This window comes from Meriones unguiculatus, chromosome 4 (assembly GCF_030254825.1).
Source record: "Meriones unguiculatus strain TT.TT164.6M chromosome 4, Bangor_MerUng_6.1, whole genome shotgun sequence".
Classification (NCBI taxonomy): Eukaryota; Metazoa; Chordata; class Mammalia; order Rodentia; family Muridae; genus Meriones; species Meriones unguiculatus.
The window spans coordinates 15,172,888-15,184,130 of record NC_083352.1 but is presented as its reverse complement, the minus strand read 5'-3'; the positions used below and the strand labels follow the sequence as shown (position 1 = coordinate 15,184,130).

Genomic DNA, 11,243 nt, shown 5'->3' with positions numbered 1-11,243 from the left:
GTTTGTAGTGAGTTCTAGGCCTGCCAGGCCTACATATTGAGACCCTCCCTAAAAAACAACCCCTACCTCAGTTTTTGTTGGTATTTAAACATTCACATAAATGGACACTGTAATTTCAAAGCAAAAGACACGGGTATGAAGGTTAATATGCAGAGTCTCTGCATCGAAAAAGAATCCTGGAGAGTCTGAACCGTTCGGAAGAAAAATTCCATATGCAAGACAGACATCCAAAATGGCTCAACATAATTTATTTTTTTATGTTAAAATGTACAGAGTTCTTTTGAAAGTACTTGCTAGAAAGGGAGAAAAAGATATTACATACAAGGAGAGTAAGGGAGGCTACCTGGCCAGGAGCGCATGACATGGAGAAATACAAAGGCGTCTAGGCACCCCTCCCCTCAGCTTACAAGTCACCAGGAACAAAGTACAAAGAGGTTACAAAACAGGAAAAGCAAATATAAACAGACAGGAACAGACTCAGTTTGTACATGCGGCTTTTAGAGGCATCTGGAGCTCTATTCACACACTCTAGAGATCTCTTTAAAGAGAATTTTTATCTTTCTTAAAATAGTTTTTAATATTCTACAACAAAGATAAAAAATTTTAAAGATGGAATGAAATGAAAAAGCTCTTATTTTAAAAGGCATCAAAGTCACTAACAAGTGAGTTTTTAAATTTCTTTTTTAGAAGATTACCCAAGTTATCTTGCTAAAAATACATTTTTTTTTCTTAAAACAGAAGTGAAAAAATGACAGGTACCAATATTACCGTGTTGGATAATTTCTTTTATAATATAGAAAAGAACATATTTTTCTACAATAGTTCTACAGTCACAAAGAGGCTTGTGGAAAAGGGAGCTGCCTGATTGAATTTAAAAACAAAACAAAACAAAAAAACCCAAACACAACTGCAAACCAACAGAAAGTGAATTCACGGCCCTCATTTCAACAGCTTCTCCTTCTGCCTTGACCCCCCCCTCCTCCCAAGTAGACCTCCCTTCCCCCCTCCCATCCCTGCCCCATCCCATCCAGGAAGCAATGACATAGCTGAAGATGTGGGAGAGGACAGCATGGTGCGCATTCTACAGAGATGACTGGGAACTGGAACAGTATATACAGAGAAACTGGGTCCTACGCAGCCTTGCGCATGCTCAGAGTTGATAGCGGTACGGTGTGGAATTCTGCTTTTCTATCTAACACACTTAACTGAGAAAGCCGATTAAGGTATAAAAAAGCCCAACAAACCTGTGCATTTGAAAAAATGTAATGCCTAATTAGTACTTTAAAAATTTTATCTCTATAAAATGTACAAATACAGGAGAGACTTGATGCTTACAGGTGTTTCTTTAAGCATATGTCCTCCCCTCTGGATATTTGACTGCACATACCAAGTGGTATAATAGTTTCCATCGTCTAATGATGGCATATATAATATATATAATTATAATTATATATATAATTTTTACCTATCCCTGGAGCAGTAGGAAGAGAACGGGCGAGCCAGTGAACCAGCACGACCTCCTGACTCCCTGCTACCAGATGTGCTCTAATGCTGGTGGTGGGCCTCTCCTGCTCGTCCTCACAGGAGAGGGGCTGGCGCACACTGGTTCACGGGGTGACGTCAGGACCTCGGGACAGAATGAGAACAAGAGGTATGCAGCACTCACACGAGTCACACCATCATTTCCCTTCAGACTCACTGTGCACCAGGTGTTTTCTAAATCACTGATACTACAGTCGTTCGTGGAAACTACGAATAAATTATGTGACAGGCAAATCACAAGGGCTTGCTCTGAGGGTGGCCAGAATCAAAGGTGCAAGCACAAGACCCTTAGTCCACATTTCCAAGTACATACTAAACAAGAGGTGAGTGGAGTGTGCATGTTATGGCTGATTCACCAGGTGGTAAAAAACCAAGAGGTTCGTGTCCCCTTTCTGATTGTTAGCTGACCATCTGTATCCTCCGAAGGCTGGAGTAGGATTGCAAACAGCTTTCCTCTGAGATTCTGCTGTTAAGTGAGACTTACAGTATTTTTGTGTCTCTGAGTGCTGAGTGGGAATATTTTAAAAAAGAATTATATTACACTTGATTCAAGGAAAACAGGTATTTCAATGACGTCTACCTAGAAACACTCTTGGGGAAAGGTTTCTGGAGGTGTGTGTGTGTAGGAGGGGAGGGAACTTTACAAGGAGAAGCATTTCCTGCCTCACTTTATTATTAATAATAATAATAACAATAACATTAAGTTTAAGGAGCTTGGGTCGCTCTCCCATGTCCCCATCCCAGTCTCCCCTAAGTGCCTCCTGTGGAATGAGGTGGGAAATGAAAGGTTGGGTTTGGAGGAAACGGTCTAGTTGACCCTTGAGATGTATATATAACATTTAAAAATGACAACATTGGGAGCTGCAGACAGTGAGGGGAAACACACATTTTAAAATAAAATAAATTCACGTTTACATAAATTCTGTCCATGTGGTGTATAAAGAAAGTAAGGCTCCTTTTAATTATGAGAAGATTTTGTGCATGTTTCCCCTACCCAAATCCATTTTTAGATGAGTTCTACTGTAAAATGTTCAAGATTGTGAAGAAAACAAAAACCCAAAACAAAGTTGAACCCCCAAAAAGAGATCAGGTTTTCTAAAAACAAAACAAAAAACAGTAATAATAATAATGAACCAAAGAAAAATTCCTCTAACTCTACAGTAATATTTTAACTGGAAAAAAGGTCCTTTTTTTTTTTTCTCTGGTTTGTCAGTATAAAAAGTTCCTTTATTTATATATATTTAAGCTTTTAACTGCAAGTTCATCTCACTCATCTTCTCATATAAGGTCCATTAAGCGACTGCTTGGGCACGCCGGCAGCATTCATGTAGCTGTGGTGGGAGGGGCCAGTGTACATCATGTTCCCATGAGGGTTTGGCTGCATAGGCTGCTGGGTATAGGCCTGGCTCCCCATCATGCCCATCTGCATCTGCATAGGATACTGTGCTGTCTGGTTCATGTAGGCAGGGTTACTATGGTAACTGCTGTTCATCATGGGCTGTGTCATTCGATAGCTGTTCATGGCATTCAAGGTGTTCATATTCATGGAATTGACATTATAGGCTGGAGTAGGCATTAAATTAACCCCCATGTTCATGCCACGCTGAACAGCCAATGCACGAGGGCCAGCCTGCATGGCAACTGCTGGTGGGCTGCGGCCATATAGCTGTTGTTGGTGTGCAGTTGCAGAGGGTAAAGGCGCAGACTTGGAGCGGATAGAAATGTGCCCCTTGACTGGCATCTGCCCTTGCAACCTCTGAGTGTGAGGAATGCCAATGTTGGTGGCAGACATGTTGCACTGTAGCAGAGGTGACGTGAGGTTCATCGTAGTAGATGCCAGATTTGGGGGTGGAGTCATGGTGGCTTGTGCTTGAGGGGTCCCAGCTAAGGGATGAGATGGAGCTAGCTGAGCCAGTCCCGTATTAGACAGAGAAACACTGGTTGCATAGGAAGTCACAGCCGGAGAATGACTGTAAGGCATGGCATGAGGGTCCATAATGGTGTTAGTCAGCTGCTGCAGCTTGGCTAGGCTGAAGGTGGCTGACGGTTGGGAGTAGCTGCCAGCACCAAAATCCCCTGGAATCCTCTCGTAGATACTGATGTTCCCAGTGCTTCCAGACTCTGGTATCTCCATGATCATCGGAGCTGCAGTGAAGCTGTTGTTCATACTACACTGCGACAGAGGGGGCTGCTGCTGTGGTGGTGGTGGGGGCTGCGGCTGCTGCTGTGGTGGAGGGGGCTGCTGTTGCTGCTGCTGCTGCGGTGGGGGGGGCTGTGGTGCCGGTTGTTGCTGCTGCTGCTGCTGTTGTTGCTGCTGTGGTGGCGGCGGCGGGGGTGGTGGGGGTGGTGGCTGCTGGTTACTGGGGGGCCTTTCCACCACACACGTCTGAGGTGACTTGATATTGCAGTTGGTAGCAGGTTGGACACTGCTTTGTTGGAGCATGCTGCAGCTGTTGCCCATGTTTGCCATTTGCTGAGTAACAACACAACTGTTCTGGGTGAGGCTGCTGGAAGAGGACAAGCCGCCATAGGAGCAGCTGCTCTGGGAGGAGTTGTTCCCACAGATGCTGCTGCCCATGGTGGAATCATAGCTGCTTGGGTTCTCGTAGTTCTCTGTGGTACTCTCGATGCTGCCCAGATCACTGAAGCCACTGTCTACCACCTGCTGAGAGTGGTCTGATACGGAAGGCACATCCATCATGGGGCTGGTCTCCATGTTCTGCATAGAGGGTGCGGACAGGGATCCTTGCTCTGGGCTGATCTGCGTGTAGCCGCTCTCCAGGGCAGGCATGCTGGGGCTACTGACTGAGCGGACTGACTGGCTAGGATGAGATGGAATGGAGGATATCGGGCTATTATGCTCCGAAGTATGACAGTCTTCAACCATTGACATCTGAGGGTCCTCATCTGTGTGGGTATAACTCTGCAGAGTCTGGCAGGCTGCAAGAGTTTCCTCACAGTCCTGGTAGGCTCCTTCATGCTCACTGCTTTCTTCTTGAGTCAAAGACTGTACTGCCTGTACAGTTTCCAGGTCTAGTTCACTGTGTGGGATCTCTTCCTCCTCTTTTAGCTCAATTAATTCTTCCTTAGTGTTTGAGTCTTCCTCATGGTCCTCCTCAGAACCTGGCATGGTCTCTGACACCACAGATGCCTCATGGGAAGGCTGTTCCTCTTCAGAATCTGGCTCAGTTTCATCTTTGTCCTTGGTATTCTCCCTACTGTCCTGCATGTTTGCATCTAAAAAAGACTCCTGAACGCCAGGCTCCTCCTTGTGGTCTTCTCTAGCTGGCTGCTCCTCTGGCTCTTTTGTCTTTAGGGAATCCAGGTGGCCGTCATCCTCATCGTCAGCATCATGGTCTTCATTCTGGTTTGCCTCTGCTGTCACTTCATCTTCTTCCTCCTGCTCCTGTTCTTCCAGCTCTTGGGGGTCCTCCTCTGACTGCCTCTGCTCATCTAAAGGCTTCTCATCTTCCTCTTCTGCCTCAGGTTCTTTTGCTTCTGTGTCAGGGCTGTTGCTGCTGTCCAGTGGGGACATGGCTCTAATGTCACTGCCAGTTGTATCCTCTTCCTCTTCGGCCTCCTCATCTGGCTCTGTATGCATCTCCTCCTTCCTTTCTTCCAACAAGGGCAAGTCCTCCTTAATCTCAACGATTTCTTCATTCTCTTGAGTTCTGGGTTTACGTCCAGGTTTAATGGGGACCATGGGCTCAACTATGCATTCTTGTGTAGAAACAGGTATGATTTCCTGATTCAATTTAAACCCTGGTTTTCGTCCAGGTCTTTTCTTCCAGTGGATAGGTTTTCGGCTCTTGCCTTTGGGCCATCCCTTTTTCTTTTTCATAGGTGTAGAGGTATCTGGCTCCAGTGAAGCACTGTTCACATCACATTTTCGCAAGAGAGATACTGGCTTTAGGACAGGAGTGTCTGCACAGAAAGAGACAGTAAAGACAAGTTACAACACCTAGTGTTCCTCTGAGACCAACATGTACAACAGAAGAATCTAAGGAATAAAGTTGACTGATGACATTTAAAGTTACACAGTGAGCTGGCAGGACAATGAAATAGTCCTGGGCAACATGATTCTACCGCCTCCTAGTCAAAAGCAGTTTCAGTCTAAACTCGGTAAAGATGCACACAGCGAGCAACAGGAGCTCCAGCTCTAAGTCACACATGAGCTTCTTCCATTTGCTCTTTTGTTACCTTTCATTTTTCTTAGTTTCTACAAAATCATTATGTGAAGTGGAACCATAAGCTAACTCCTGTAGACCACAACTGAGCCACCCCTGTTAACAGCTGTTAGTCAATGTGTTTATACCGTAACAACTGCAAGACACTTAGTCTTAAACAAGCACTGACATGTAGTCCTACACAAGTAAGAAAAGGCCAAAGTGCTAATAACATTTAGAGGAAAGAAATTCAGCATTGGCATTGCCTTTTCTAAAACTGTGGCAAAGCACAGGTAAGATACAATTTTAGTCATTTTAAAGTAGAGTTCACTGGCATTAAATATATTCCCAACTATTACTAATTTTTCAAGGCTACAAACATTAAGGGGGGGGAATAAAGGTGCATTTGTGGTGTATCTGGGAAGTTAACAAAGGCAATGTTGTATGAGAAAAACTGTCAAGGTCATAGGAGCTTATCTGTGGGACACCATCGCGATACACAGCATTCAAGAAAGAGCACCAAGCCCCAATTCACACCAAAAAAAAAAAAAAAAAAGTTCCCTAGATATACAGCAATATGTAAAACTCTGGATCATCATTTATAAAGCAAAAACTTTCATGAGCACTACATTAAAAATATGTATCATATGGTAAGAAAGATGTGCTAGGTATGGTGTGAATTTCAACTTCGGAGGCAAAAGGAAGTCGGTCACAGATGTGAGGCCAGAATGAGCTCCAAAGGTAGACTAACACACATACTTACGATTCTTCTCTCATTGTCCCCCGTCACATGCATACTCATAGATCACACACACACATACACTCATGCAAATACACATGAGAAAAACACATATACACACATACACATGCACACATATGCATGCTCACACGCGCACATGAACATACATGCAGATATACATATACACATATGTACCTTACATTCACATGCACATACCCCCACACCAAGGATTTTCGTTTTGTTTTTGATTCTAGGGACTGAACTCAGGGCCCATCACCACCAAGTTACATCTCCTGTCAGAAAAGCCCAAGTCCTATCTACCAGGTTTGAAGTCAAGATTTAAGAGAATAAAATGAAAAGCTCTACTAAATAAGGCAGAGAGAAAGTGTGCAACACGGTGTCGAGCTACCAGCTCTCTTCACATTCCCCTGGGAAAATAAAAAGGCTGCTTTTGAGGCCATTCACGGCAAACGCACTGCAGGTGGAGACAACACACACTGCGTAAAACCTAGGTTAGGATGCAAAGGTCTAGTTTCCTCCTGATCTCACACCACAAGAGGCTCAGTTTCTGTGTATCTGAATGTGGAATTAAAAACAAGTCTATTTTAGAAGTAAATGACTGGAATTTTAGCTACACTTGATAACTTTGCTTATTTTGTTATTGTTGCCACTTATTAGAAATGTGCAACTGGTTACTGGATTATAGGTTGTGCACACCTATAATCCCTGGACCAAACAGGCTGAAGCAGGCCAGAGTAAGTAATAAAACAAGATAAAAACAAAACAACAAAAGAGACTATTGGCTGAGTGAGCCACCGTACAGGATTGATCCAGGAAGGCTTCTGAATGGAGGACAGATGCTCCCGTTGATGTTCAGGTGCCTCCTGCACACTGATGCAGCTGGCTGAGCACTATCTTAAGCACTCAGCATGCAGCAATGAGCAAAACATACTAACACCAGAAAACGCACAGCCTAGTAATCAGTTATTCCATCACCTTTAACTGAAGACCCAGATAAAAACCTAAACAACATGAAGCAAAAAGGAAGAACTTCCAATAATAAGATTTCCTGCAAAGCCAAGAACAGGTCCAGATTAAAGCAGAAATTAAATGTAAGAATGAATATGGATATACTGCGTGCAACCAGCAGAGCTCACAAACACCCCTCTTCCTGTTGGTGAGTCGTGTTCATTTTAACCCTTTGAGGAAGGTTATTGCTACAACTACTGTAAGAAAATACAGGGAAACTACTGTAAGAAACAGTTCTAAAACATACCATCCACATCATCTGACTCCTCTTCTTCCTCCTCATCTTTGGATGGCCTCTTGGAGGAAGACTGACACCTAAGAACATCCTGTGAGGACAAGCGATGAAAGTACCCTCTGGGGAAGAGCTCATTTTCCTCCTCCTCCTCCTCCTCTTCATCAATCTCGAAAGTAGGCTCCAGTCTTGGCATTGGTCTCTCGGAGTCAGAGTCTTCAAAAGGCTCATCCAGCACCTCAGTGGTCTCAGAGATAGTTTCTGTGACCACACTGCTATTGTGGTGTTTCCTCTTGCGGACCCGTCTTCTTCGGTGAAGAATTGGTTTCTATTTAGTAAAAAAAGCAAGTATTTTATTTATAGTAATGAACTTTTTTTTTCTGCTGTATGTAACATAAAAGTTTTAAAACTTTTCAGAATTCACATATTTAAAATGGAGATGCAGTTTGCCGAAAGATATTTTGTTAAGGACATACAGTCTTAAGAACACAAAGATGTGGATCAGTAAGATGGCTCAGTAGGTAAAGTGCTTGCTCTGAAAACTGGCAACCTGAAAATCTGAATTCAACCCTCGGATCCCATGACAGAAGTGGGAAACTAAATTCTCAGGTTGTCCTCTGATCTTCACATACCTGTTATGGCACAAGCATGCACACATGTGCACACACATGCACACACATAAATACAAAAAAAGAAAACAACAACAAAAACCCCATGAATATTTTATACTAACTATAGCTTCATGATATAAAAAGCACGTGTCCAAGGTCATTCTAATCAATTCAGTTACATTTTATACTCTGAAGTGCCTAGATCCTACTCCCTCTACTTTTGTTCAAGAGCAAAAGGAATAAAAATATTACATCTCATATATCACCATACATTATTATATCAATAAATCTGCATGTTACTTGGGGAAACTAGTTAGAGCAGAGCACAGCAATGCAGAGCTGAAATGTATTCATTTGATATAAAAGCAATGGCACTGTTTGAAACTTGCTGCACTCAGCACACCCTTATCGGGGGCTGGCTTTACAGTGATATCACCAAGTAATAGAAACAATAACCGAGGGAATGACTGAATCAAAGCCTTCTACTACAGAGGGTAGAGAGGTTAGTACTTAACTCAAGGTCCTACATATAGGCATTGCTGTAATACAATCTATTGAGTCTCCTTTAAGTGAATTTCAAGAATGTCTAAGTACTTTGTATACAATTCCACTGGCTTCTCTTCAGTGAGTGCCCTCAATCACTGAGCTATTTCTCCAACACCTAATATTCATGTTTTTTACACAAGAAAATAGTATTTGTTTTAGCACATAAATAGGAAAAATAAACCCTAGAATGGCAAACGCATATTCTTTATGACCATGCAATCAACCACAGAGTTAATCAGTTTAGTTTTTCTCTACTTCAAAATCTACTGAGAATTTTCAAGTTAAAGAATGGCTCTGCTTCTTAGAGAAGGGCTGATTCTACAGCTGAGGCAAGAAATATCCAAGTTAAGTTTGTAGTGTCTTGTAATGTTAGAAGGGGCTTAAAACAAAACAAACTCCCCATGCTGTCATGAGACTATGAATATAACAGAAGGATAACTAAGAAACCTCCACATGCTGGGTAGGAAGAGCTAAGCTACAAGTTTAAAACAGTGTCACACACTCAAGTATCAGGTGGTTACTGACAGCAACAGCAGAATGGAGACATATCTAAGCTATGCAGGCACTCCGCTCCTAGAGTAAGTGGCCACACATTTCCTAAGTATGATTTGTACATGATGCCTTTCCTTCACTACGACATGAAAAGTGGAAAAAAGTAACAACAGCAGAGAAACTCAAGAGGGTGAACATCACCAATAACACAGACTCAAATACTCAGTACGATATACACCCGCTAGATGTGATGAAACACTTCTTTCCCTTTCAGTCACATGCATGACTTCATTCTAATTAATGACAAATAATGTATTAAACAGTTGGCCTTAACAACCTTCAAGGTCACACCAAACAAAAAGTCTGAGAAACTCATAGCCCATAAGAACCTGAAGAGAAGCACTAAGTGTAACATGGAATACTGGATGGAATCCTAACCAGGGAAAGGCCATTTAGGCAAACAGAAATCTGAATAAAGCATGCTGTCTACTAACTAATGTCTTTGTTGTAGATCAATAACTGTACAAATGTGCATAATGGAGGGACTGATTTTGGAGCATATGGGAACTCGTGTATTATCTTTGCAATAATGGTAAAAATCTAAAAAAGTCTTTAAGATTTTCCTTTAAAGAGGCCTGCACTTTTTAGCAGCCCTGCTAGAAAAAGGAAAGAGTCCATGGCTCTGTGTGAGAAGGCTGACTCTGCTGGCTGAAGCATTATCAGCCTGGGACCTGTCTGGCAGAGACAGTGCCATCCTCCCAGGAACTTCTCTTTCCATGGCTTCAGTTACTTGCTTTCATGTGCCTGTAGTGTCAAGTTCTAACACATGAGCCACAGTGTGTTCCACTTCAGAACTACAGGACAGATAACCCACATAACAAATCATGTGATAGGGAGAAAGGACACAGATACCTCACCTTTCTTTTCAGTGTGGGCTTTGTGAGAATCGGCGGCGAGTTTGACCGAGGACTTTCTGGCTCTTCCTCCTCCTCACTACTCTCACTGAAGCCCCTAAAGACAGCCCTGTCACCATCAGTGTAGCAGCATAGCACTCTGTCATTTCCTTCTGGCAGTCGGCACTTCAGGGTCTCGGGGCTTTTCTTCAGCTGTCCTCGCCACAACTCAACACTCTCACTGAACCTTCCCTTGGGGATGTCCGTTTTCCCTTCTGCTTGCACTTGAGGGGCTGCCATCTGTTCTTCCATTTCAGGGTACCGTTCTTGGGAGGTTTCTGACTTTTCCTCACATTCTCCATATTGCTCCTGGGAAGCTGATAATGTCTCATCCACCAGCATCTTGGGGTCTTTATCACCGAAGCGTTCCTGGGTCTTTCTGTTCCTCCTCCCACAGCGGCCCCTCCGAGGTGGCTGGCTATTTGCAGGAAGACTGTCCCGGGGAAGGGCCTGTTTGCTCAACCGTGAAGAACTGGCTAGTTCCTTAACTTCCGGTTTCTTTTCGCTTTCTATTAAAGAGGAAGAGTCTTGATCTCTGTTCTCCCGAGACACAGACTTTCCCACCTAATTAAGGAAAAAAGAACACTGGTTAATTTTTCAATCTGTTTGGTTGAGATAAGAGAGCAGAACTTTAGGAAAAAAATTATGAAATATTTAATAGCTACCATGAATATTTTCTCCTTGGTGGGCACATTTTAAAACGTATTTATACGTATTGTTAGTTTAATTTTCATAACCACACAATGAAGTATTACGATGCCGTTTTGTGAATGAAGTAACAGAGGCACAAATTCAAAACATCTGACTCGCTATCTTGTACTCCTAACCACTATGAAATGTCAACTTTGATATCAGGTGTTTGCAGTTTTATGGGTGGCAGATGAGATCACATTCTCTCGAAATGAGCATCGATAAACAAGGCAGAACAGGCTC

General features: G+C 43.0%; 1 protein-coding gene across 1 annotated transcript in view; it reads right to left on the bottom strand.

Annotated features, from left to right (window-relative positions):
• Positions 1-226: 226 nt before the first annotated feature.
• Kat6a (lysine acetyltransferase 6A) overlaps positions 227-11,243 on the bottom strand; it is an 81,257-nt gene continuing 70,240 nt past the window's right edge. The window contains exons 16-18 of the mRNA XM_021634820.2: positions 10,275-10,874; positions 7,724-8,036; positions 227-5,466 (exon numbers count right to left, since the gene is read on the bottom strand). Of these exons, the coding sequence (XP_021490495.1) occupies positions 2,813-5,466; positions 7,724-8,036; positions 10,275-10,874 (3,567 nt within the window). The 3' untranslated portion in view covers positions 227-2,812. The remainder of the gene's footprint in view (positions 5,467-7,723; positions 8,037-10,274; positions 10,875-11,243) is intronic.